This window comes from Poecile atricapillus, chromosome 22, assembly GCF_030490865.1.
Source record: "Poecile atricapillus isolate bPoeAtr1 chromosome 22, bPoeAtr1.hap1, whole genome shotgun sequence".
NCBI lineage: Eukaryota > Metazoa > Chordata > Aves > Passeriformes > Paridae > Poecile > Poecile atricapillus.
The window spans coordinates 98718-125719 of NC_081270.1; the positions used below are offsets into that span (position 1 = coordinate 98718).

At 50.1% G+C, this 27002-nt stretch overlaps 2 protein-coding genes across 6 annotated transcripts; both read left to right on the forward strand.

Moving 5' to 3' along the window:
* Window positions 1–1300: 1300 nt before the first annotated feature.
* On the forward strand, window positions 1301–18871 carry LOC131587504 (superkiller complex protein 2-like; the record flags this gene model as incomplete). Its single annotated transcript, XM_058855440.1, has 14 exons — window positions 1301–1331; window positions 2865–2911; window positions 3342–3490; window positions 4078–4231; window positions 4316–4420; window positions 4963–5069; window positions 5560–5706; window positions 6939–7038; window positions 7517–7729; window positions 8620–8730; window positions 8807–8918; window positions 10360–10478; window positions 18434–18571; window positions 18713–18871. Coding segments are annotated over exons 1-14 (1692 nt in total), but the record flags the coding sequence as incomplete, so codon positions are not given.
* An 844-nt stretch (window positions 18872–19715) lies between these two features.
* Window positions 19716–25575, forward strand: LOC131587525 (GDP-fucose protein O-fucosyltransferase 2-like). 5 transcript variants are annotated; one of them, XM_058855468.1, is made up of 6 exons: window positions 19716–19912; window positions 20730–20866; window positions 21070–21217; window positions 21506–21616; window positions 23984–24092; window positions 24234–25575. In XM_058855468.1, exons 1-6 carry the CDS (start codon window positions 19833–19835, stop codon window positions 24237–24239), a joined length of 591 nt encoding a protein of 196 aa, XP_058711451.1. In that variant the 5' UTR covers window positions 19716–19832; the 3' UTR covers window positions 24240–25575. The 5 variants fall into 5 exon arrangements, 3 of the variants coding, with proteins under 3 accessions (XP_058711451.1, XP_058711453.1, XP_058711452.1); XM_058855470.1 differs by having other exon boundaries at window positions 19718–19912; window positions 24004–24092; XM_058855469.1 differs by having other exon boundaries at window positions 19718–19912; window positions 24004–25575.
* The last annotated feature ends 1427 nt before the right edge of the window (window positions 25576–27002 follow it).

The following is a 27002-nucleotide window of genomic DNA, read 5'->3' on the forward strand; positions in this document are numbered from 1 at the left end:
CCTGAGACCCCTCCCCAAATTCCAGAGACCCCTCCCCAAATTCCTGAGACCCCTCCCCAAATTCCAGAGACCCCCAAATTCCAGAGACCCTCCCCAAATTCCTGAGACCCCCAAATTCCTGAGACCCCCAAATTCCTGAGACCCCTCCCCAATTCCTGAGACCCCTCCCCAAATTCCAGAGACTCCTCCCCAAATTCCTGAGACCTCTCCCCAAATTCCACAGACCCCTCCCCAAATTCCTGAGACCCTCCCCAAATTCCTGAGACCCCTCCCCAAATTCCAGAGACCCCTCCCCAAATTCCTGAGACCCCTCCCCAAATTCCAGAGACCCCTCCCCAAATTCCACAGCTCCCTCCCCAAATTCCAGAGACCCCTCCCCAAATTCCTGAGACCCCCAAATTCCTGAGACCCCTCCCCAAATTCCACAGACCCCTCCCCAAATTCCTGAGACCCCCCTAAATTCCTGAGACCCTGAGACCCCTCCCCAAATTCCAGAGACCCCCAAATTCCAGAGACCCCTCCCCAAATGCCTGAGACCCCCTCCCCGAATTCCAGAGACCCCTCCCCGAATTCCAGAGACCCCTCCCCAAATTCCAGAGACCCCTCCCCAAATTCCTGAGACCCTTAATTCCTGAGACCCCCCAAATTCCACAGACCCCTCCCCTAATTCCTGAGACCCCCCCAAATTCTAGAGACACCTCCCAAAATTCCTGAGACCCCTCCCCAAATTTCACAGACCCCTCCCCAAATTCCACAGACCCCTCCCCGAATTCCTGAGACCGCTCCCCAAATTCCTGAGACCCCTCCCCAAATTCCAGAGACCCCTCCCCAAATTCCTGAGACCCCTCCCCAAATTCCTGAGACCCCTCCCCAAATTCCACAGCCCCCTCCCCAAATTCCAGAGACCCCTCCCCAAATTCCAGAGACCCCCCCAAATTCCTGAGACCCCTCCCAAACTCCAGAGACCCCTCCCCAAATTCCTGAGACCCCTCCCCAAATTCCTGAGACCCCTCCCCCAAATTCCATAGCTCCCTCCCCAAATTCCAGAGACCCCTCCCCAAATTCCAGAGACCCCCCCAAATTCCTGAGACCCCTCCCCAAATTCCAGAGACCCCTCCCCAAATTCCTGAGACCCCTCCTCAAATTCCTGAGACCCCTCCCCAATTCCACAGCCCCCTCCCCAAATTCCGGGAAGCCCCTCCCCCACCCTAGGGAGCCCCTCCCCCTCATTTTTGGGGTTCTGGGGGGGGTCTCACCCGCTCCCCTCCCCCCCCCAGAGCTGCTGACGACCCCCCCCGGGATGAAATGGGGGGTGCAGTTCCAGCCCCGAGGTAGGGGAGGGGTCTGGGGGGGATTTGGGGAGGGGACTTTGGGCTCTGGTGGGGCTTCGAGGGCTTTTGGGGTCTGGGGGAGTTTTGGGGGGTATTGGGGGGTGGTTTGGGGGATTTTTGGGGGGGCTTTTGGGGAGGGGGCTTTGGGGTCTGGGGGTTTTTTTGGGGGGTTTTGGGGTCTGGGGGGGCTTTGGGGAGGAGGATTTGGGGTGTGGAGGGGTCTGGGGGGGCTTTGAGGGAGTTTTGGGGGGGCTTTGGGGTCTGGGGGTTTTTTTGGGGGGGTTTTGAGGGTGATTTTGGGGGGTTTGGGGGGGCTTTTGGGATTTGGGGGGGTTTTCAAGTTTAGGGGTTTTGGGGAGGGGGCTTTGGGGTCTGGGGGGGTTTGGGGGAGATTTGGGGTCTGGGGGGGTTTTGGGGAGGGGGTTTTGGGGTCTGGGGGGACTTTGAGGGGGTCTGGGGGGTTTTGGGGAGGGGTCTTGGGGGGCTTTGAGTGGGTTTTGGGGGGTTTTGGGATCTGGGGGGTTTTGGGGGGGTTTGGGATCTGGGGGTTTTGGGGAGGGGTCTTGGGGGTCTTTGGGGGGAGTTTGGGGGGGATTTGGGGGGGCTTTTAGGGGAAATTTGGGGTCTGGGGGTCTTTTGGGGGTGTCTTTTGGGTCTGGGGGGGTCCCTGGGGGTTTTTATCCCCTCTGGGGGGGCAGATTTGGGGGTCTCAGGGGTCGTTTCACCCCCCCAGACCCCCCCACAAATGCCCCCTCCCCATTTCCAGCCTCGGGGGGGTCTCTGTCCCTGTCGGGGCTCCTGGAGACCCTCGAGCCCCTGGAGCTGGGGGGGGGTCCCGGCCCAGCCCGGGGGTCTCCCCCACCCCCCCCCGGGAGGAATTGGGGAGGGGTCTGCGCCCCCCCCGACCCCCCCCGCGGCGCTCGGACAGCCTGGAGGAGCTGCTGGGGCAGGTGGGAAATGTGGGGAGGGGGGCTTGGGGGGGGTTGAGAGACCCCTCCCCACATTCCCAGCACTCCAGGAGGGTGAGGATGAGGAGGGGGCTCTGGGGGGGTTCAGAGACCTCTCCCCATGTTCCCAACACCCCCCCAGGGTGAGGAGGGGGCTCTGGGGGGGCTCTGGGGGGGTTCAGGGGGGTTCAGAGACCCCCTCCCCACATTCCCACCCCCCCCAGCAGAATGGGGAGGGGTCTCCTCCCCCGGTGCCCCCCCAGAGCCCCCCAAGGAGGTTTGGGGGTTCAGGGGGGTTCAGAGACCCCTCCCCACATTCCCCACTCCCCCAGGATGATTTGGGGTTCAAGGGGGGGTTCAGAGACCCCTCCCCACATTCCCATCCCCCTCAGCAGCAGAATGGGGAGGGGTCTCTGGGGGGATTCAGGGGGGTTCAGAGACCCCTCCCCTCATTTCCCACCCCCCCCAGCAGAATGGGGGAGGGGTCTCTGGGGGGGTTCAGGGGGGTTCAGAGACCCCTCCCCTCATTTCCCACCCCCCCCCAGCAGAATGGGGAGGGGTCTCCACCCCCCGGTGCCCCCCCCAGAGCCCCCCGAGGAGGTTTGGGCCGAGCTCATCGACGCCGCCACCCCCGTGGAGGGGTTTTGAGGAGCTGCTGCCGGACCCCGCCCACAGGGTGGGATTTGGGGGGGATTTGGGGGGGTCCTGGGGGGGATGTGGGGGGGTTTGGGGAGTCTTGAGGGGGCTTGGGGGGGGATTTGAGGGGGGTTTGGGGAGGATTTGGGGGTCCTGGGGGGTCTTGGGGGGATTTGGGGGGGGGGTTTGGAGGGGTTTGAGGAGCTGCTGCCGGAGCCCACCCACAGGGTGGGATTTGGGGGGTCCTGGGGGGGATTTGGGGGGTCCTGGGGGGGCCCTGGGGGGTCTTGAGGGGGCTTGGGGGAGATTTGGGGGGGTCTTGAGGTGGTTTTGGGGATTCTTGGGGTTGGTTTGGGGGGTTTTGGGGTATTTTGGGGTTTTTGGGGTGCTCAGAGTGACCCCCAGACCCGTTTCCCCCCCTCCCCAGTGGCCGTTGAAGCCGGATCCGTTCCAGCTGCGCGCGGCTGTGCCTGGAGCGCCGTCACTGCTGCTGGTGGCCGCTCACGCTCACACCTCGGCCGGCAAAACCGCGCTGGCCGAGTACGCCATGGGGCTGGCCCGGCGCCACATGACACGGTGAGGACCCCAAAATGGGGCTGGGGGACCCCAAAATGGGGCTGGGGGTCCCCAAAATGGGGCTGGGGGTCCCAAAATGGGGCTGGGGGACCCCAAAATGGGGCTGGGGGTCCCAAAATTGGGCTGAGGGTCCCAAAATTGGGCTGGGGGTCCCTATAATTGGGCTGGGGGTCCCTAAAACTGCCCCAGGGACCCCAAAACTGCCCCAGGGACCCCAAAACCACCCCAGGAGTCCCTGAAAACTGCTCTGGAAACCCGGTGAGACCCCAAAACTGCACCAGGGGGCCCCAAAACTGCTCTGGGGGACCCTAAAACTGCCCTCAGGACTCCAAAACCGCCCTGGGACCCCAAAACCATTCTGGGGATCCCTAAAAGTGCTCTCAGGACTCCTTAAAACTGTTCTGGGGGACCCAGTGAGACCCCAAAACTGCACCATCCCAAAACTGCACCAGGGACTCCAAAACTGCTCTGGGGGACCCTAAAACTGCACCAGGGACCCTAAAACTGCCCCCAGGGACCCCAAAACCGTTGAGGGGACCCCAAAACCCCCACAGTTTTTTTGGGGTGACCCCCCCGTGTACCCCCAGGTCCACCTACACCTCCCCCATCAAGGCTTTGTCCAAGCAGAAGTTTGGGGATTTCCGCGACACCTTCGGGGACGTGGGGCTGCTGACGGGGGACGTGCGGCTGCGCCCCGAGGCCGCGTGGCTGGTGATGAGCACCGAGATCCTCAGCTGGGGAGTGGTCCTGGGGGGTCCTGGGGGGGCTTTGGGGTGTCCTGGGGGGTCCTGGGGAGGGGTTCAGGACCCCCGGGACCCCCCCCAGCCCCATTTCCTCCCCCCCAGGTCGATGCTGTCCAACGGCTGCGACGCCATCCGGGACCTGGAGTGGGTGATCTTCGACGAGGTTCACTGCGTCAACGACGATGAGGTGGGGCTGGGGGCTCTGGGGGGCTCTGGGGGGGCTCTGGGGGGCTCTGGGGGGCTCTGGGGGGGCTCTGGGGGGCTCTGGGGGGCTCTGGGGGGGCTCTGGGGGGGCTCTGGGGGGCTTTGGGGGGGCTCTGGGGGGCTCTGGGGGGCTCTGGGGGGCTTTGGGGAGCCCTGGGGGGTCCTGAAGTGATTAGGAGGGGTCTGGGGTGGTTTAGGGGGGCTCTGAGGGGTCCTGGGAGGGTTTAGGGGTGGTCTGGGGGGTCCTGGGGGCTCTGGGGGGGTTTTGGGGGGTCCTGAGGGGCTTTGGGGGGGTCCTGGGGGGGTTTAGGGGAGTTCTGGGGGGTCCTGGGGGGGTTTTGGGGAGCTCTGGAGGATCCTGGGGGGGTTTTGGGGTGGTCTGGGGGGTTTTGGGGGGTTCTGGGGTGGTTTAGGGGATCTCTGGGGGTTCCTGGGGGTGTTTTGGGGGGTTTTGGGGTTCCTGAGGGTGTTTTGGGGTGTTTTTGGGGTGTTTTAGGGTCCCCCTGACCCCCCCGTGCCCCCCAGAGGGGTGTGGTGTGGGAGGAGGTGCTGATCCTGCTGCCCGAGCACGTGAAGCTGGTGCTGCTCAGCGCCACCGTCCCCAACGCCCTCGAGTTCGCCCAGTGGGTCGGGTACGGCCTGGGGGGGCTTTTGGGGGGTCCTGGGGGGGCTTTGGGGGGTCCTGGGGGGGCTTTGGGGGGGTCCTGAGGGGTCCTGGGGGGGCTTTGGGGAATCCCCGGGGGGTTTGGGGGGTCCTCAGGGGGTTTGAGGGGGTCTTGGAGGAGTTTGGGGTGTCCTGAGAGGGCTTTGGGGGGTTCTCGGGGGATTTTGGGGGGTCCTCAGGGGGTTTGGGGGCTTCTCAGGGGGGTTTGGGGATCCTGGGGGGGTTTGGGGGGGGGTCCTGAGGATCTTTGGGGGTCTCTGAGAGGGACATGGGGGGGATCTGGGGGCTTTGGGGGATCTTGGAGGGGCTTTAGTGATCTCTGAGGGGTTTATGGGGGTTCTCAGGGGGGTTTGGGGGGTCCTGGGGGGTTTTGGGGGTCCCTGGGGAGGTTTTGGGGGGTCCCAGGGGTGGTTTGGGGGTCCCTGGGAGCGCTCTCAGGGTGTCTCTCACCCCGTCAGTCGCACCAAGCGTCGCTGTGTCCGTGTTCTGAGCACCCCGCGCCGCCCGGTGCCGCTGGAGCATTTCCTGTTCACCGGGAACAGCGCCCGGAACCGGCACCAGCTGTTCCAGCTGCTGGGCCCAGGGGGGGCCTTCAGCACCCAGGGGTGAGACCCCCAAAATCTGATACAGATCTGAGCTGAAACTGCCTGAATCTGACCCAAATCCTGCCTAAATGTGACCCAAAACCTGACACAAACCTGACCTGAAACTGACCCAAAATCTGACCCCAAAACCTGACCCAGATCTGAGACTGAAACTGCCTGAATCTGACCCAAATCCTGCCTAAATGTGACCCAAAACCTGACCCAAATCTGAGCTGAAACTGCCTGAATCTGACCCAAAATCTGCCCTGAAACCTGACCCAAAACCTGACACAAACCTGAGCTGAAACTGACCCAAAATCTGACCCCAAAACCTGATATAAATCTGAGCTGAAACTGCCTAAATCTGACCCAAATCTTGCCTAAATCTGACCCAAAATCTGACCTGAAACTGCCTGAATCTGACCCAAATCCTGCCTAAATCTGACCCAAAATCTGACCCAAATCCTGCCCAAAACCTGACACAAATCTGCCCCAAATCTGACCCAAAACCTGCCCAATTCTGACCCAAATCTGACCCAAACCTGACCCTAAACTGACCCCAAATCCTGCCCCAAAACCTGACCCAAATCTGCCCCAAAATCTCTGCCTAAATCTGACCCAAACCTGACCCCAAACCTGACCCCAAACCTGACCCAAATCAGACCCAAAACCTGACCCAAAACCTGCCCAATTCTGACCCAAACCTGACCCAAACCTGACCCAAAACCTGCCCAATTCTGACCCAAATCTGATCCAAACCTGACCCAAAACCTGACCCAAATCTAACTCAAAATCTGACCCAAAACCTGCCCTGAACCTGCCCCAAAACCTGCCCCAAAAACCTGCCCCAAAACCTGCTCCAAACTCTGACCCAAACCTGACCCCAAACCTGACCCCAAACCTGACCCCAAACCTGACCCAAACCTGACCCAAACCTGACCCAAAGCTGACCCAAAACCTGACCCAAAGCTGACCCAAAGCTGACCCAAAATCTGACCCCAAAATGTGTCCAAAACCTGACCCAAAACCTGCCCAAAATCAGACCCAAAATCTCTGCCTAAATCTGACCCCGAAACCTGCCCCAAAACCTGACCCAATTCTGACCCAATTCTGACCCAAATCTGACCCAAACCTGCCCCAAAACCTGACCCAAACCTGACCCAAAACCTGACCCAAACCTGACCCAATTCTGCCCCAATTCTGACCCAATTCTGCCCCAAACCTGTCCCAAACCTGCCCCTCCCCTGTCCCAGGTACTACGCGGCGGTGGAGGCCAAGAAGGAGCAGAGCAGCAAACACGCGCAGAGCTTCGGGGCACGGCAGCCCACCATGGGAGCCCCCAACCCTGGGCAGGTACTGGGGGTCCCAGGGGGTCCCAGTGACCCCAAACCCCCAACCCTGGGCAGGTACTGGGGGTCCCATGGGGCTGGGGTCAGTTTGTGGGTCCCATGGGGCAGTTTGGGGGTCCCACTGACCCTGTTCTCCCCCCCCAGGAGTGTGGGGTCTGGCTGTTCCTCCTGCAGACCCTCCATGGGGCTGGGGGCTGTTTTGGGGTCCCATGGGGCAGTTTGGGGGTCCCCCTCACCCTTCTCTCCCCCCAGGAGTGTGGGGTGTGGCTGTCCCTCCTGCAGACCCTCCATGGGGCTGGGGGCTGTTTTGGGGTCCCATGGGGCAGTTTGTGGGTCTGGGGGCTGTTTGTGGGTCCCATGGGGCAGTTTGGGGGTCCCATGGGGCAGTTTGGGGGTCCCATGGGGCAGTTTGTGGGTCTGGGGTCAGTTTGTGGGTCCCATGGGTCAGTTTGGGGGTCCCCCTGACCCTTCTCTCCCCCCAGGAGCGTGGGGTCTGGCTGTCCCTCCTGCAGACCCTCCGTGAGCGGGAGCTGCTCCCGGCCGTCACCTTCACCTTCTCCCGTGGCCGCTGCGAGGAGCAGGCGGCCGCCCTGGGCTCCCTGGAGCTGCTGAGCGGCGCCGAGCGCGCCCAGGTCCGGCACTTCCTGACGCGCTGCCTGGCCCGGCTGCGCGGCTCCGACCGGCGCCTGCCACAGGTGGGGCCCCGAGAGGATGAGGAGGGAGATTCTGGGGTGTGGGACAGTGATTTTGGGGTGTGGGACAGTGATTTTGGTGTGTGAGGGGAACAAGGAGGGCGATTTTGGGGCGTGGGAGGGCGATTTTGGGGCATGAGGGGAACAAGGAGGGCGATTTTGGGGTGTGGGAGGGTGATTTTGGGGTGTGGGAGGGTGATTTTGGGGTGTGGGAAGGTGATTTTGGGGTGTGGGACGGCAATTTTGGGGTGTGGGGAGGGTGATTTTGGGGTGTGGGAGGGTGATTTTGGGGTGTGGGAAGGCGATTTTGGGGCGTGGGAGGGCGATTTTGGGGTGTGAGGGCACCGGGAGGGAGATTTTGGGGCGTGGGAGGGCAATTTTGGGGTGTGGGACAGTGATTTTGGGGTGTGAGGGGAACAAGGAGGGCGATTTTGAGGTGTGGGAAGGTGATTTTGGGGTGTGGGAGGGCGATTTTGGGGTGTGAGGGGACGGGGAGGGAGATTTTGGGGCATGGGAAGGCGATTTTGGGGTGTGGGAGGGCGATTTTGTGGTGTGAGAGGGCAATTTTGGGGTGTGAGGGGACAGGGAGGGCGATTTTGGGGCGTGAGGGGACGGGGAGGGCAATTTTGGGGTGTGAGGGACGGGGATTTTGGGGTGTGAGGGGACAGGGAGGGCGATTTTGGGTGATTTTAGGGTCCCACGGGGACAGGGAGGGCGATTTTGGGGTCCCACAGGGACGGGGAGGGCAATTTTGGGGTGTGAGGGGACAGGGAGGGCGATTTTGGGTGATTTTAGGGTCCCACGGGGACAAGGAGGGCGATTTTGGGGTGTGAGGTGTAAAGAGGGAAGGGTTGGTACCTGGAGGAGGGGATCCAGCGCGTTCCTCCCCGCAGGTGCTGCAGCTGTCGGAGCTGCTGCAGCGCGGCATCGGCGTCCACCACGGCGGGGTCCTGCCGCTGCTCAAGGAGGTGGTGGAGATGCTCTTCAGCCAGGGGCTGGTGAAGGTGAGCGGGGAAAAACAGCACAGCCAGCTGTGGGGCACGGGGATCCCACCCCATGGCTGCCCCACGCCTGGCCCAGGTGCTGTTTGCCACCGAGACCTTCGCCATGGGGGTGAACATGCTGGCGAGGACCGTCGTCTTCGATTCCATCCGCAAACACGACGGGAATGGCTTCCGGGATCTCCTGCCCGGTGAGGGGCTGGATGTGGGGCTGGGGGGAGAGCGGGTGGGAACGTGAGGGGGAAATGGGGGAAAGCGGAGAGGGAAAATGGGAGAAAGCTGAGGTGAAAATGGGAGAAAGCGGAGAGGGAAAATGGGAGAAAGCTGAGAGGGAAAATGGGGGAAAGCTGAGAGGGAAAATGGGAGAAAGCTGAGGGGAAAATGGGAGAAAGCGGAGAGGGAAAATGGGAGAAAGCTGAGGGGAAAATGGGAGAAAGCGGAGAGGGGAAATGGGAGAAAGCTGAGAGGGGAAATGGGAGAAAGCTGAGAGGGAAAATGGGAGAAAGCTGAGGGGAAAATGGGAGAAAGCGGAGAGGGAAAATGGGAGAAAGCTGAGAGGGAAAATGAGGGAAAAGGCAATTGGGAAAATGTAGAAATAGGGGAGGAAAGAGTGAGGAGAAATGGGAGGAAAGAGGAGAAATGGAGGGAGGAGAGTTGCAATCGTGAGGGAAAACGTGAGGGGAGAAAAGAGCGGGAAAACGTGAGGGGAGAAAAGAGTGAGAAACGTGAGAGGAAAAGAGAGGGGAAACGAGAGGGTAAAAAGGCAGAAAATCTGAGGGAGAAAGAGCAGCAAACATGAGGGGAAAGCATCGGGAAAGGTGTGGGGAAAAAAGAGCAGAAACGTGAGGGAAAAAGAAACACGGGCAGGAGAGGGCAGGAAATGTGAGGGTGGAAAGAGTGGGAAACGTGAGGGGAAAATGGGGGAAAACGTGAGGGGAGAAAATGGAGAAACGGGGAGAAAATGGGGGAAAATGTGAGGGGAGAAAAGAGCGGGAAAACATGAGGGGAAAAATGGTGGGAAATGAGAGAGCAAAAAGGCGGAAAATCTGAGGGAGAAAGAGCAGCAAACACGAGGGGAAAGCAGCGGGAAAAGCGACGGGAATCGTGAGGGGAAAAAAGAGCGGAAACGTGAGGGAAAAAGGGCAGAAACGTGAGAGGAAAAGGGCAGGAAATGTGAGGGTGGAAACAGTGGGAAACATGAGGGGAAAATGGGGGAAAATGTGAAGAGAGAAAATGGGGAAACGGGGAGAAAATGGGGGAAAACGTGAGGGGAGAAAAGAGCGGGAATCCTGAGGGGAGAAAAGAGCGGGAAAACGTGAGGGGAGAAAAGAGCAGGAAAACGTGAGGGGAGAAAAGAGCGGGAAAACTGAGGGGAGAAAAGAGCGGGAATCCTGAGGGGAGAAAAGAGCGGGAATCCTGAGGGGAGAAAAGAGCGGGAAAACGTGAGGGGAAAAATGGTGGGAAATGAGAGAGCAAAAAGGCGGAAAATCTGAGGGAGAAAGAGCAGCAAACACGAGGGGAAAGCAGCGGGAAAAGCGACGGGAAAGGTGAGGGGAGGAAGGGCAGGAGCCGTGAGGGGAAGAGTGGGAGGATCCGTGAGGAGAAGACGCCGGCGGCTCTGCGTCCCCACAGGCGAGTACACGCAGATGTCGGGGCGCGCCGGCCGCCGCGGGCTGGACGCCACCGGCACCGTCATCATCCTCTGCAAGGGAGCCGTGCCCGAGCTGTCGGATCTGCACCGCATGATGCTGGTCAGTGCCTGGCGTGTGTCCCCGCGGTGTCACTGCCATGTTCCCAGTGTGTCCCCACAGTGTCACTGCCATGTTCCCACCGTGTCACCGCCGTGTCACTGCCATGTTCTCACTGTGTTCCCCTCGTGTTCCCGCTGTGTCCCCACTGTGTCACCGCTGTGTCACCGCCATGTTCCCAGTGTGTCCCCACAGTGTCACCGCTATGTTCCCCCCGTGTCCCCACAGTGTCACTGCCATGTTCCCCCTGTTACCTCTGTCTCTCTTTTCTTGCCTCCTTTGGGCTCTGTTCTCTGTGGATATATCTTTCCTTTAGTCTCTCAGCCTTCTCTGGGCTCAATTCTCTGTGAATACAGCTTTCTATAGTCTCCCAGCCTCCTCTGGGCTGAATTCTTCTGTAGATACAGCCTTTCTATAGTTTCCCAGCCTTCTCTGGGCTGAATTCTCTGTGAATACAGTTTTCTATAGTTCCCCAGCCTTCTCTGGGCTGAATTCTTCTGGGATCCTCCCTCGTGGGGAGTTCCACTTATCTCAATTCTCATTATTCGAAGTAAACTCTCGAGCTCCTTAGAATCTTGTTTCTCGTGTTTATTGCAGGATCCTTACAAAAGTTAACAGGTTTCTTCAGGCTGGTTACAAGGTTAATCTTTGCAATTTGGTACATTTCTTTCCTCTGATGGTACAAACAAGGCCTTGTGGCACACTTCATGTCTGATACACAAAATGGCCCCGAATTACGCAGCTCTTTTATCTTTATACCTATTTTTACCCAATTAACAATAGACACGTATATTATTTTTCTTAATGACCCAATGACCCATCACCTCTGTGATGCACTGCGGCATTTTCTATCCAATCACTAACTATTACCCAAAAACCTCCAGGAGAAGGACATGAAGAAGAAAGAAGAAAGACAAGGGACAACACCCTAAATCCTCCATCTTGTCTCCTGTTCTCTAAACTACTTTTTCACCCAGTGATTTAAGAAACTTTCTAATCTACACACCTACTTTTCTTATCTAACTTTAATATTTGTTTTCATGTATCACTATGAAAACATGATCATGAATTTCATATAATATGAAATTCAGTGTTCTCTTGAATCCCAGAACTAAAAATTAAAAGCAAGGGCACACAGTCTGTATTTCAGACTCCAACATCTGCCCCTCTCTTTAAAAAAAATTAAAAAAAAATCAACCCAAAGCTTTTGTTTGATTACTTTTCAAGAAGGGTTATTTTTCATTCACTCATGCCTTATGCACCAACAACAGAACTGCTGCTCTGTTCTACAGAGCACTCTACCTCCAGTTTTGAACATTAGTTAACTAACTACCCAAAGCTAGAGAAATAGATCTAGGTTGTTTACTTGACCAGTAGCTTAATTTGTCTAATTGCTCTAAAGTTTCTGCTGAAGCTACTTGAATTGAAAGCTAAGTTGTTATAAATCTCTATCTAAAATTTCAAAAGTCAAACTCTTCACAATCAGGTGTAACTAAGATTGACATAAGATTACATTAAGATGTTGCCTCTTTGTATAGAGCATGATTTGGAGCAACATTCATTATCTCATTTTCATTCTGTTTTAACACAGAAAAATTGGATATTATACTAAAATCTATTTTCTGAGATAAGGTATACTTTCTTTTGAGTTAACTAAAAGAAGTGATGCAGGTGAAATTGCATCACAAAGTGATCAACAAAATGATACAGCTTAAGGGTGATACCTGATTCACCTTCATATTCAAGGACTTTATCTCTCGTGCAAGATTCTGAATCTTGACACTGTTCACACCATGCTTTAACAAATGAGGCTTTAAAATATCGACTTTCCCACTGTTTCACATGAAACCCAAAGTTCACTGTTCTTGTATGTGGGATCCAAGCTGTTCTGCTGTCAACTGTGGTCTTGATACAGTTCACATCAGTGTGCTCGCTCTTCTGCTCTTCGGGCTGTCTGCTTGTCTCTGCAGCTGATGAGTTTTCATGTTCTTTGCTAGGAAGTGACTTTTGCTTTGAACCTGTGAATACACAAACATACACTTTCTTCCAAATTATTAATTGAAATAGATTTTTTAATCTTCTTGCTTCTGAACTTTTGACCAGAACTTAAGAGATCTCTCTCAACTTTGCTTGAGTACTGTTAGAACAATACCTGATAATTGATGGAACTGGCTTCATAAAAGACTTGTTTAAAAAGGACTGTTCAAGAATTATTTGCAATAGATATAAGATCTTTACTCTTTTTCCAAAAATTTAAGATATATCAGGTTTTTATACTTCTGAGGCATAGCCTTGGTCTCCCCCTTTTTCTTTATATAATTAAGTAAGGTATTTGTTTTTTTGTTATGACAATGAAAAACCATCAAATTAAAACACTTGCACATGTATACACATAAGAAATAACACTTTTACAGAAATCAAAACTTATTAAGAAGATGCATAATTAATATTATGCGATATTAAACTTATCTGAATAATCTGTAATATGAATTGCTAAATGTACTAAATATATACTCTCATCCCAGAGTCTGCCACAGCTGATAAATCAATGGAAGATTGGAAAATCGTGTCCGGATAACGATTTTCCAAGCCCACTGTAAAATCCAGCTGCTATATTAATTCACTAATTGCCAAGTCAAATTGACCTGAATATTGTTTTGATGCAGAAAACTTCTGGGTTTATTGGTAAATTCTCCATCCAGGTAAAGTCAAGGCTTGGCCAGAGCCTTAGGCTTCATCTGGAAAGATGTCTCCTAACTCATTTTCAAAGCAAGGGGTTTAAAAATAACAACTATAAGATGCTTAAAACACAGCAAACCTTTTAAAAGCATTTGTATAAAGCAAATGACCAGAAGCCTTAGATACCAGATCAATTAAACCATCCAGCAGTTGGTTTAATCTGAAGCTTCTCTCATGGCAGCTGACCCTTAGCAATGGTACATCTTCTTAAAATTCTGAAAACACTGAAAAATAAGAAAGCTATAACAATAGCAATAACAATATATCAACAATATAACAATAATAATATAACAACAAACAATAGAACTCTCGATGAAGTCAAAGGTGTCACTGACTGCATTCACTTCTGTCCACAAGCAGGTGTTCATCTTCATCTTTTTAGGAAAATAACTATATTTTGCAATTTAAACAAACATCTTCAATAAAACATAAAGCAATTTAAATTTAAACCTGTTAGAAATTAATTATGATAGGAGGAAGTAACAATACTTAACATTAAAAAATACCAAAGTTATAACTTAACTTAAAAACACTCAAACTTAAACATAGTGAAATTTAACTTTGATTCATTCTAATAACACTTAATCTATATCAGATGACAACACAACTTAATCTTACTCTATTATTATTAAAAAGGCAATTAAAAGTTTGGTATACACTTCTTTGAACACAATATAATAGGAATATTAGTTCACTATAGAGATTATAGGGATGCAACAAATTTATCATTATTCTGTGTTATCTGGTTTTGAGAATAACTCATAATAATTGTAGATGTTATTAAGAATATCAATTCATAACAAGAATTTGCTTGGTATATGCTTACATTTGTTAGGATTTTTAGAATGCAGTTTCACTAGAAAAAAAAACAAAACAAAACAACACCACAGATTTGGTAATTTGCTATTCAGCTTTTGTAGTACTTTTCAGAGACATTAAGTCTAACTTTTTAACTAAAATTCAAAATCCAAATTGATATATATGCTGTTATACATGTTTTTTTATAACAAAAGGACTCACATGAAAATTGCCTAATTATAAAAAATACCAAGCAAATGGGTAATATATGGTTAACATAATTTTGAAATTACTGAAAACTATATTGAACTAACTTCACAATACAGTTACTCAAATGAAAGGAAAGGTTAAAAATAAAAGAAACTTGTCATTCAATCTTTTTTCTGTAGGGTTAATCATATGATCTTTTAACTCAATTTTAAAGAAATGCTTCTTGCAGAAACTGACTGTAACTACAGTAATAATGCTTGATGATCACTCCATATGATACAGTATTACATTATCAGTAGATGTATAGAGAAGATAACCTTTTCAAAACCTTCATATATTGGGAATACTGAAACAGAAGGAAAATCTTTTAAACTTCTTGGGATGTATAAATATCATTTCCCATGCTATTTTGTAAAAATAAAACCAGCAGATATTATTAGAAATACAACATCTATATATATTTTACTATAAAATATCTATAAACTTTTTGATCTATTTTTGAAGGCACTTCATTCAATAGAGACTTCTTTTTAAATGTCAATCATTATTACAACAATTTGCTGATTTACCAACAATACAATTTGTAAAGCTTCTAATTTTCTAATTGTCCTATTAAAACACTCTTTTTTTTTTGTCCCTCTCTGAGATGTCCAGCTTTCTGTTCTTTCTCTTTTGTTTTGTTGCTTTCTGTAGCTTCATCGAAGTTGCTTGAGTTGTTTTACCGGTGGTTGTCATGGCGACAGCGTTTCTAGCTGCTGTGTGCTATCAAGTGCTGCTTTTGAATCTGAGAAAAAAACTCTAAAAACTTATATTTAGGAAGAAACTCCTTTTCAGGAGATAAATCCCTTTTTGGGTGACTGCTGTTTGTCCCAGAAAACGGACCCACGACCCTGAGATCAAGAGTCTCAGGCTCTGCCGGCTGAGCCAGCCGGGCTGATTTTCCGAACTTCACAGGCTCGGCTTCAGTGCCGAAACGCGCATGCGCGGCTCGACAGGGACCCCGCCAATCTCCCCTCTGGAGGGCCGGGTCTTCTCCTTTATAGATCACGGCTGTGCTTTCCCTCCGGGGTGTGCCTTTATAACTTTGGCCAGCCCCTTTTCTTTCGCTGTCTGTCTATGGCAGCGTTCTAATATATTTATTTTTTCTAATCTTTCCCCCCTTTGCTCGGGGTCACTCCGCGGCGCGGCCATCCCGCCGTTTCCCGCCGCTCTTTGAAGCCTCTCCTCTTTGGGCAGCTTCTATCTCCGCCTGATGGGCGGGTATTTTCGGGGTTGCCTGCTGAGCAAATACCCCCCTCCGTGTCCCCTCTTGGGCAGACACACCTTTACCAGCCTTTTTTAACATCTCTGTGTTATTCAGTTCGTCAGAGGGCGGGGTAGGCTCACTCCCTCGCTCTGGCTCCTCTGACGTGCATGGAGGGTGCAGGGCAGGGGGCTGTTCTAAAGGCGTGGTTTCAGAAACAGTGTGGAACTTTTCTAACTTTTTTTTTTTTTTTTCCATTCCCCCCCCCCCGCGATTTCTTCTAACTGCAATAATTCCAAAAAGACTCTATATAAACCATCATATCTCTCCATGCAATCTTTTAACCTCTAACAATATAACAAACTGCTCACTCTGCTTTCTGAAGTAACACAAGCTTCCCGATGTTCAGTTTTCCCTCGCATTCCTCCCTCGTCCCCCCACGTTCTCTGAAGGGACAGGGACAGGGGAACCACGCCGCTGGGGAATTATCTGGGTTTCCCGCGCTTTCAGAAAGGGCAGTTCAACTCCCCACATTCCCGGGGCTATTATCTCTTTAAACATCATATTTATATTTTCCCCCATATCCTGGGTTTAAACAATCTCTCTTTATAAATATTCAACCCCATTACCTAGACTGTATACAGCTTACCAGACCTGGCTATCTTCAGATTACCGACCAGCAGAATCCAGTGTTCCGAGTCCAGGGCCCTTGGAATTTCGGAATGTGATAGCAGATGTTTTTCTCCAGACGGATTTCTTTCAGGAACTGGTTGCTGTGATCCTGCAGGTGTTGATTGAAGCTTCTGTGAGTTTGTCCTCACACGGGGCACCACTTGTTACCTCTGTCTCTCTTTTCTTGCCTCCTTTGGGCTCTGTTCTCTGTGGATATATCTTTTCTTTAGTCTCTCAGCCTTCTCTGGGCTCAATTCTCTGTGAATACAGCTTTCTATAGTCTCCCAGCCTCCTCTGGGCTGAATTCTTCTGTAGATACAGCCTTTCTATAGTTCCCCAGCCTTCTCTGGGCTGAATTCTCTGTGAATACAGTTTTCTATAGTTCCCCAGCCTTCTCTGGGCTGAATTCTTCTGGGATCCTCCCTCGTGGGGAGTTCCACTTATCTCAATTCTCATTATTCGAAGTAAACTCTCGAGCTCCTTAGAATCTTGTTTCTCGTGTTTATTGCAGGATCCTTACAAAAGTTAACAGGTTTCTTCAGGCTGGTTACAAGGTTAATCTTTGCAATTTGGTACATTTCTTTCCTCTGATGGTACAAACAAGGCCTTGTGGCACACTTCATGTCTGATACACAAAATGGCCCCGAATTACGCAGCTCTTTTATCTTTATACCTATTTTTACCCAATTAACAATAGACACGTATATTATTTTTCTTAATGACCCAATGACCCATCACCTCTGTGATGCACTGCGGCATTTTCTATCCAATCACTAACTATTACCCAAAAACCTCCAGGAGAAGGACATGAAGAAGAAAGAAGAAAGACAAGGGACAACACCCTAAATCCTCCATCTTGTCTCCTGTTCTCTAAACTACTTTTTCACCCAGTGATTTAAGAAACTTTCTAATCTACACACCTACTTTTCTTATCTAACTTTAACATTTGTTTTCATGTATCACTATGAAAACATGATCATGAATTTCATATAATATGAAATTCAGTGTTCTCTTGAATCCCAGAACTAAAAATTAAAAGCAAGGGCACACAGTCTGTATTTCAGACTCCAACACCCCCCGTGTCCCCACAGTGTCACCGCCATGTTCCCAGTGTGTCCCCACAGTGTCACCACCATGTTCCCCCCGTGTTCCCGCCGTGTCACCGCTGTGTCCCCGCCATGTCACCACTGTGTCACTGCTGTGTCCCCACAGTGTCACTGCCATGTTCCCACCGTGTCCCCGCGGTGTCACCACCATGTTCCCAGTGTGTCCCCACAGTGTCACCGCCATGTTCTCACCATGTTCCCCTCATGTCCCTGCTGTGTCCCCACTGTGTCACCGCTGTGTCACCGCCATGTTCCCCCTGTGTCCCCACAGTGTCACCACTGTGTCATTGCCGTGTCACCGCTGTGTCCCCACTGTGTCCCCAGTGTCACCGCCATGTTCCCACCGTGTCACCGCCGTGTCACCACCGTGTTCCCACCGTGTCCCCACATGTCCGCGCCATGTTTCCCCACCATGTCACCTCTCCTTTCCCCGCCGTGTCCTCACCGTGTCCCCTCTCCTGTCCCCACCATGTCCCCTCTCCTGTCCCCACCGTGTCCCCACGTGTCCCCTCTCCTGTCCCCACTGTGTCCCCTCTCCTGTCCCCACCGTGTCCCCTCTCCTGTCCCCGCCGTGTCCCCTCTCCTGTCCCCACCGTGTCCCCTCTCCTGTCCCCACGTGTCCCCTCTCCTGTCCCCTCTCCTGTCCCCACTGTGTCCCCTCTCCTGTCCCCACCGTGTCCCCACGTGTCCCCTCTCCTGTCCCCACTGTGTCCCCTCTCCTGTCCCCACCATGTCCCCTCTCCTGTCCCCGCCGTGTCCCCTCTCCTGTCCCCACCGTGTCCCCTCTCCTGTCCCCACGTGTCCCCTCTCCTGTCCCCTCTCCTGTCCCCACTGTGTCCCCTCTCCTGTCCCCACCGTGTCCCCTCTCCTGTCCCCGCCGTGTCCCCTCTCCTGTCCCCACCGTGTCCCCTCTCCTGTCCCCACGTGTCCCCTCTCCTGTCCCCTCTCCTGTCCCCACTGTGTCCCCTCTCCTGTCCCCACGTGTCCCCTCTCCTGTCCCCTCTCCTGTCCCCTCTCCTGTCCCCTCTCCTGTCCCCGCTGTGTCACTGCTCCTGTCCCCACCGTGTCCCCTCTCCTGTCCCCACCGTGTCCCCACGTGTCCCCTCTCCTGTCCCACCGTGTCCCCTCTCCTGTCCCCACATGTCCCCTCTCCTGTCCCCACGTGTCCCCTCTCCTGTCCCCCGTCCCAGGGCCGTCCGTCCCCGCTGCAGTCGCGGTTCCGCCTGACGTACCCCATGATTCTGCTGCTGCTCCGCGCCCCCGCCCTGCGCCCCCACGACCTCATGCGCCGCAGCTTCGCCGAGTTCCCGCTGCGCCGCGACGCCACGGTCAGCGCTGGGGGACGGCTGGGGGGCTCTGGGGACACCCCTGAGGGGTGGGGGACACTGGGGACACCCCCAGGCTTAGACCCCCCTGTGACCCCTGTGACCCCCCTGTGACCCCCCCATGTCCCCCCATGTCCCCCCCAGGCCCAGACTCGCCGCGTGGCCGCCCTGCAGGAGGCTCTGGCTGCTCTGGGTGACCCCGAGGGGACAGATGGGGACAGTGGGGACATGGCAGACCTGCCGCAGTATCACCGCGCCGTGCAGGGGCTGCGCCGCGCCCGCGCCGTGCTGCAGGTGGGGCTGGGGGCTCCGGGGGTCCTGGGGGGCGTTTGGGGGCTCCTGGGGGGGCTCAGGGACACCTGGGGGGTGTTTGGGGACATCTGGGGGTGTTTGGGGACATCTGGGGGCATTTGGGGACATCTCGGGGGTCTCAACGGGGACAGGGGGACCTTGCAGAGCTCCTGGGAGGTTCAGGGGGGTCCCGGTGCCCATTTTGGGGGTCCTGATCCCCATTTTGGGGGTCCCAATGCCCATTTTGGGGGTCCCGGTGCCCATTTTGGGGGTCCTGATCCCCATTTTGGGGGTCCCAATGCCCATTTTGGGGGTCCTGATCCCCATTTTGGGGGTCCCAATGCCCATTTTGGGGGTCCTGATCTAGCCCAGCTCCGGAGCCGCTGAGCCTCGCCCCGGGAAAGGCGGCGGAAAATCGGGCGGAGTGCTCGGAGTCGGCCGGCTTCGTCGGGTTTTTCGTTCAGGCAAGTAAGGTAGACAGACGCGCTGAGAGCAGCGGGGGCCTCGATCGTGCCACAACAAAGATGGCCGCTCGGCCGGAAGTGGCTTCAGCCACAACAAAGATGGCGACGAGGAAGGGCGGAAGTGACGTCACGCGACTCACAAGATGGCTGCCGAGTCGCGGCTGGCTTTGACCTTCCAAGCATGGCGGCCGAAAAGGCGGGAAAATGCAAGGACCCCGGGCGGTGGGTGTCTACTCGACTGCCTGACAAACACCCCGACGCCGACGCCGCTCCGGCGCAATTTTCCGCGGCTTTTCCGGCCGTGCCGACACGGGCTGTACGCTCAGCGGCGCCAGGGCCGGACGCGAGCCAGCCGGGCGCCGACAGGCAGCGGTGAGGACGCCTCTCTCTGACGGGGTCCTTGCCGCGGCCGCGTTTTTGGGGTTGGCCCTCGCGGCGACCCGTACCTTCCCGCCGCTCCTCTCGCTCCGTGCTCTCCCCCCGGCCCGGGGAAATGGAGGAACCCCCCGATGGCTTCGGCTCCCAACGGTCGCTCCCCGGCGCTGGGTCCAGAGCGGCCCGAGGAGGGGATGCTCTGTGTGCCGGAACGGTGAGAGGTGCGGGCGGGTCGGGGGCACTTTATCCACCGAGTATATACCTGGAAGTATAATGATGATCAAAATAGATACTAAAAAATATTGAAGATAAACGGGCTGCTTGGTTTTTATTTAGTTAGAGGCAGGGTTTTTAAATAAATAAGAAAAAAATAAATAAAATATTTCAAGAATGAATATGTAAAGGTATAGAGAAATATATATATATATATATATGTAGGCATAAAAATAAGTAAAAGAAATATATACATATATATTGATTTATAATCTATAATATGATTTCTGTACGTATAGATGGTAATATGATATATTTTAGGATGTGTTATGTGTTATGTATATCAACAAGGTATAGAAATCTGATAAAAAATATATATTAAAAGATTTTTAAATACCGTTTAAGATAAAGGGACTGTTTGGTTTTTATTAGGTTTGCTTCGGGGCTTTTAAATAAATACTACAAAAATAAAAACATAGAAATGTATATTAAATATATAAAGATATAGAGATATGTGCAACCAGAAAGGTAAAGAAATAGAAGTAATGCAAATATATACAAACAGGTTTATGTTTAATCTATATATCTACATTATATTTATTTAATAGATGTATTATATATATAATAAATATATATATAATTAAAATGTATATAATATATTTAATATATAATAATATATGTATACATGTTAAAATAATATATTTTGATACTTTATATATTGTGTGTTATATATAAATGAATATAGTATATAAATTTAAACACATGTTGTGAAAATAGATGTTAATTTTTTTTTTTTTTATTTTCATTGTTTTGGTAAGTTTCTCAGAGGCAATCCTCCCGTTGCAGCTGCTGACAGCACTGAAAACCTGTGTGCTTCGTGGTGTCCATCGCCCAGCTGGCAACGATTCCCTGGTGTTTGGTGCATTAAGTCACACCCAGCTGTGTGGGATGGCAGGTGAGCACATTGCCCGAGCCTTTTAGCTTTTCTGGCTCACACACAACTTCCTTTCCTTTTTTATATGGAAATCAGGGAAGAGGGTAGTGTATATTAGTATATTAGCATTTCTAGCAGATTTTTAACTGCCACTGATGATGCCCGTTCATCTTTGCAGTGTGGGTTTTCATGCTGACAAATCCTCTGCTTTGCCTTCTGCTCAGAGTCAGGTGGGCCCTTTATTGAACAGATTTATCTGCTACAAGGCTACGCAGAAGGATGGAAAGGAGGAACACAGGGGGAAAAAAAAATAGATGAAAGGCCATGCATTGATCACCTGATGTACTCCAGAGACAAACATGGCTATTACAGGTAACATGGAGCAGCCCTTCTGGCCTTTTCAGTTGTATTCAGAGAGATGTTTGCCTGCTGTGAATATCTGGGTGCTTGGAGTTCACTCTGATTTTAACAAGCCCATCAATAATAAAACATTGTATTGATAGAGCAAGATCTAATTCTGTAAAGTTGTTGCTCCACAGAAAAGCAGCATAAAGAAGCTAGCTGGATTATTTGTATGATATGTAGCTTTTTTAGGATGTTTTGTTCTTTAGATGGTGTTCATTTCAAATACAAGCGTGTGAACTTTGTGTTCCCTTTTAGGGGCTGGTTCTGGGGTAACAAGGAAACACAAGGCCTAAACACCTCTGGCTTGTCTGTCCAAGGATCTGCCTCAATTGTGGCTCCCATCCTTCTGAAGAACTCTTCAGCACAGTGAGTTACCTTCTATAACTATTTATTGTTGTATTGTTGTTGTGAGACCTCATTGCTGGGTGAGAAGACCAGGGGAAATTAAAGGCTGTATGCCACTGTTACTTCCCTGAATTCTTGTACTCTGTTAAAATCAAAACAAAAGGGATTTACACTGTAAGAAACACTTAAATGTAAGTTAAGGTAAAGGTCACAGTGCTAAAACCTAAGAGCAGATAGCCTTGAGCTCCTTTATATTCCTACTCCTGCCTCCAGGGTATCATCAGCTATCCCCTAGATCTTGCAGTGGAAGAGATGCTGAACCATCAGCTGTTCCATATTCTACACCACGTGTCTTTTTACCATGCTCCTCTGAGAAGCATCTCTCCCTTCTCTGTTTCTTTGCAGACAAGAAGGGAGAAATTGGGATTGCCTTTGTTCTTTTGCCTGTTCATAAAAAGGCCGCTTGTGGCTGTGTGCAGTGGCAACTGCATCACAGAATCTTAGAGGTGATTATTCGCAGGTTAAGGAAATAATTCCCTTTTTTGTCACTGCTGCGCTGAATTTCATAGGCGTGTGTGTGGCTCGATGCCTAAGATATTTAAAGCAGGTTTTATTCTTACAGGGGTTTTGCACACTAAATATGTGAGTGATAAAAAAGAGAGAGTTTTAATTAGACAATTTAAAAATTAGAAGCTTTATAAATTGTATTATTTATAAATTAGCAAATTGTTGTAATTAAAATTGAGATTTAAAAATAAGTTTTTATTGAAGTGCCTTTAAAAATAGATTAAAAAGTTTAAATGCTGTATTTTTGTATCCCAAGAAACTTAAAAGATTCTTGCTTTGTTTCAGTAATTTTAAAGTTATGTTAATTATATATTACCCATTTGCTGAGTTTTTGACAATTTTAATAAGGAAATTTTAATGTGAATTTTTTTTGGTAAATAAAACACATATAACAGCATAGATATCAATTTGGATTTTAGATTTTAATTTAAAAATTAGACTTGATGTTCCTGAAAAGTGCTACAAAAGCTAAATGACAACTTGCCCAATCCTGTGTTGTGGCTTTTTTTTAGAGAAGCTGCACTTTAGAATTTTAACTAATTTCAACATATATTAGGCAAATTCTTGTTGTGAATGAGTATTTTTAGTAATATTTGCAGTTATTGTGGGTTATTCTCAAAGCTAGATAACATAGAATTGTGATGTATTTGGTTTATTTTTATAATTTTTACAGTGAATCCATGTTATTGTTATATTGTGTTTAAGGAGTATATATCAGGCTTTTAGTTGCTTTTTGTAGTAACAGAATAAGATTGAGTTGTGTTTTTATTTGGTATAGATTGGGTGTTGGTAGAATTGAGGATAGTCAAGTTTTGTAATGTTTGGGCTTGAATGTTTTTGGGTTGAGTTTTCTAACTTGGATATTCTTTTAAGGTTAAGTTTGTTATTTCCTTTTGTTATAAATAATTATTGTTAAGTTTAAATGTTGTTTAATTTAAATTGTTTTATGTTTTATTAGAAACACTTGTTTAAATTGCAAAGTATAGTTATTTTCCTAGAAATATGAAGACAGCTACAACTGAAGCAACTGTGATAAACCACTGATGAACACCTGCTTGTGGACAGAAATGAATGCAGACTGTGACACCCTAGACTTCATTGGGAGTTCTATTTAGTTGTTGCAATTTTTGCAGTTTTGTTTGCTATAACTTTATTATTTTTCAGTGTTTCCAGAATTTTAAAAAGATATACCATTGCTAAGGATTAGCTGCCATAAAAGAAGCTTCAAATTAAACCAACTGCTGAATGATTTAATTAGTCTGGTACCTAAGACTTCTGATCATTTGCTTTGTACAAATGCATTTTAACAGTTTGCTGTGCTGTAAGCATCTCATAGCTGTTGCTATTGAAAACCTTGTTTTAAAAATGAGTTAAGAGGCATCTTTCCAGTTTAAAGTCTAAGGCCCTGGCCAAGTCTTAACTTTACCTGGACAGAATGTTTGCTAACAGATCCAGATGTTTTCTGTCCTAAATCAGTATTTGAGTCACTTTTTGACTTTGCAATTTGACCCTATTAATATGACAGCTGGATCAATTTTGAAGTGGGCTTGGAGAATCATTTTCCAGAGGTGATGATCCAATCCTTCACTGATTTTTTGTTTCTGTTTGTTTGTTAAATATGCTGGTGCAGTGTTTTAATAATTAACAGTATTTTTATATTGATTGATTTTTAACTGTTATAGGTTTTTACTGATTGTGTATAAGGTTTTGTGTTAATGTTGAACAGAAATACATTTCATTTTTATTTTTTTAAGAAAACGGGGGAAATTGATACCCTAAAAGCAATTTGATTAGTGTAATTCATTAACTTTAAGAGAGAAGTGCCTGTGTTTTGTTGGCAGGTTCAGAAAAGTCACCTGTCCATTTGACCAGACTGTCTGCCTCTGAACACACGAGATCCAGTGAACAGAGAAGTCATCACACAGCCTTGGTACTCCAGACTTGGATCAGAAGTGGACCTGTCAGGACACAGTTGTGTCTGAACAATACACAGACAGTTGCCAACAGAAATTTTATGTTGTTATTATGATGTGGTGTTTCTATTAATTTTTCAGTTGTCCTTTGTTTTAAGATTTAGAAGGGTTTGAGGAACAACTTGAACATCGAAGCCCTCAGTCACCGATCAGCTGCCAGCTGACATCACAGGAGCAGTGAACATTCCAGGACTGAATCGTGTTGGAGAAATTCTGTAGAAGATTTGGGAAGTGTACAGACTCCATCTAACTATATATAAAGTAAATTGTAATTGTGTGTTTATCCTTTTAACAAATTGCTTTCACGCTTAGACTACATATATACCAGAACACGTGTGTTAAAAGTAGTTAGATAATAGTTTAAGATAAAGTGTTTAGTCTGTGTAGTAATTGTTATGTTAGTATAAAATATAAGTATTTTCCTTTAAGAGGTAGTGTAAGCATCTTTAAAGGTTCATTTAACGTTAAAAGTTTTAACTGTGAGTTTGTAAGCATGGTGTCATTTACATGGTAAACTGCTTATAGTAATTGTGCTGTTTATAGTTATAACACCTGAAGCAGTGAGCCCCAGTTTTGTGGTACAAGCTGAAAACCCATGATCTAATAGTCAAGCCCTTGCATTTACACCCAAAGCTTTAACTCCTCTGCTGACTTTCGTGTATTAGCTGTTATCATCCCCAGGGTCCTATACCACTCCAAAGAAGAAGTGGACCAGTACCTTGAGCGAGCAGGCCGCCTTCAGAAAAGAGAGCTGTTGACAGGACTGGCAATAGCAATGCTGCTCGGCTTGGGAGCAACTGGAGCAGCCACGGGTGTCTCCGCTCTGATAACCCAGAGTCAGAGTCTCTCTCAGCTACAGATGACTGTAGATGAAGATCTACAGAGAATTGAGAAATCCATATCCTTTTTAGAAAAGTCAGTCTCCTCCCTCTCTGAAGCTCTGAAGTTGTTTTGCAGAACAGGCGAGGTCTCGACCTTCTATTCATGCAGCAAGGAGGCCTCTGCATCGCCCTGAGCAAAGAATGCTGCTTCTACGCTGACCACACCGGAGTAGTGAGAGACACCATGGCAGAGCTACGAGACAGGCTGTCTCAACGGAGAGCAGAGAGAGAAGCCCAGCAAAACTGGTTCCAGTCCTGGTTCAACCAATCTCTGTGGCTAACCACCCTGGTGTCTACCCTGATTGGACCAGTTGTGATGATTTTATTCGTGCTAATCTTTGGACCCTGTGTTTTAAATAAGCTTGTATCCTTTGTTAAAAGCTGACTAGAAAAAGTTAACATTTTGTTTATAGAAAGGCAACAGATGCTTTAAAAATATACTTAGTCACCGCTTGTGCCTCATATTTACTAATGAAAACTGTAGTATCCATTTTATAAGCTTTTAGCCTTTTAGTTAAGTATTTTATATTTTATTCAATTTTATATTATCCATTTTTAAAACTTTATAATATAGATAAGTTAGACAAAGTGTTTAGAAATACGTATAAAAAAATAACATTCGAATTTTTAAGACTAATATACCTTATATTTTAGCAAACTAATTATTCATAGAGAGAGGGGAATATGTTGTAGTCTAGGGCATTGCGCTGCGGAAGAATTCGGGATGTAACGAGAAGCTGCTAGACCCCCTCTCTGTTAGGATAGCAAAACCTGCAATTAGCCAATAGCACTTAGGTGTGACGTATGTAGATGGGAGTAACACAGTGACCCTAGGTTATAAATTGTCAAATTTCCCTGCAATAAACACCATTGCTTCGCCATCCATCATATTGATGTCTTGTGGGTAGATTGGCCAGGGTGGCCCGGGAGAGAGGCCACGGGGCTGGCTCCTGGACTAGGGTGTTTGCCTTGCTTGGAAAACCCACAAAGGTATGTAGTACCCAGTGCTTTTGGTAGCCCAAAATGGACTTCTCTGTCCAGGACCTCCCAAACACTTGGTGAATTGTAGACTCTGGGCCTTCAGAATTCACCTCTGATACAAGAAATGAAGATTAGGATGTTAGTCCCGTAATTTCATTTTTTTTTTTCCCTGAGGCACTCATGAGAAAGCTCTTTAAAAACACATTATTCGTGTTCCTGAAGGAATTAATGCCATCGCAAAGGCAGGACACCTCACTGCGTGGTCCGTGCTCCCGAGGAGCTCCCCTTGAACACCCGAGGTGGAGCTGCCCCGGGGCGCCCCGAAGGCGGCGGGCGGCCGCTGCTGCACCGTCAGGAACCTTCATCCACCGAGGGACGCGGCGGCCTCTGCCAGGGCCAGGGCAGGAAAGTGAAGCAGGTGCACATGGAAGCCAAAGTCCACGGCAATTTGCACGACGGCACGGAAGTTTCATGGAGCACACGCATTGGGTAAAGCTTTTTATAAACTGTAAAATAAAGATAATCCAAAACTGAAAAGCCACCTGGGTATTTTTTTAGTCTGGTGAGGAGGGGCAGCTGTCAATTCCCCCTGCTCCCGTCTTAGCGGCTGCACCGCTGCCCTCCCTCCGTGCTGCTCCAGCTCTCCCGGGCTTAAGTGGGCAGGGTGGGGAAGCCAGCTCCCACCGCTGGCATGTGGGAGCTCTGAGCCAGCCGAGGAGCAGCCGGGTTCCTCTTCCTGTCCTCCGGAAGAGAGTAAAGCTAAAATCACCCGCTGTGATCGGGGTGTCCCTTCTTGCGCCGCCCCGCCGGTCCCCCCTCATTCCCCTGGGGTGCGGCGGGCCGGAGCCCCACGGAGCTGCTGGGCCGGGGCAGGGAAGGACGGAGACGAGGGCGCCCAGCGCGGCTCGGGCCCCGCCGCGGCCTCGGGGCTGGCGGAGCGGGGGGGGCCGGGCCGGGAGCGCTCCGGGGCTGCGGGACCGGCCCTGCCCAGGCCGGGGCGCCGCG

Excerpts from the sequence above, each read along its gene's own strand:
- LOC131587525 (XM_058855468.1), top strand. The coding sequence starts at position 19,833 with ATGGCTTCGGCTCCCAACGGTCGCTCCCCGGCGCTGGGTCCAGAGCGG. Across the intron at positions 19,913-20,729 it reads ATGCTCTGTGTGCCGGAACG|TTTCTCAGAGGCAATCCTCC; the intron begins GTGAGAGGTGCG and ends TGTTTTGGTAAG. Across the intron at positions 20,867-21,069 it reads CCAGCTGTGTGGGATGGCAG|AGTCAGGTGGGCCCTTTATT; the intron begins GTGAGCACATTG and ends CCTTCTGCTCAG.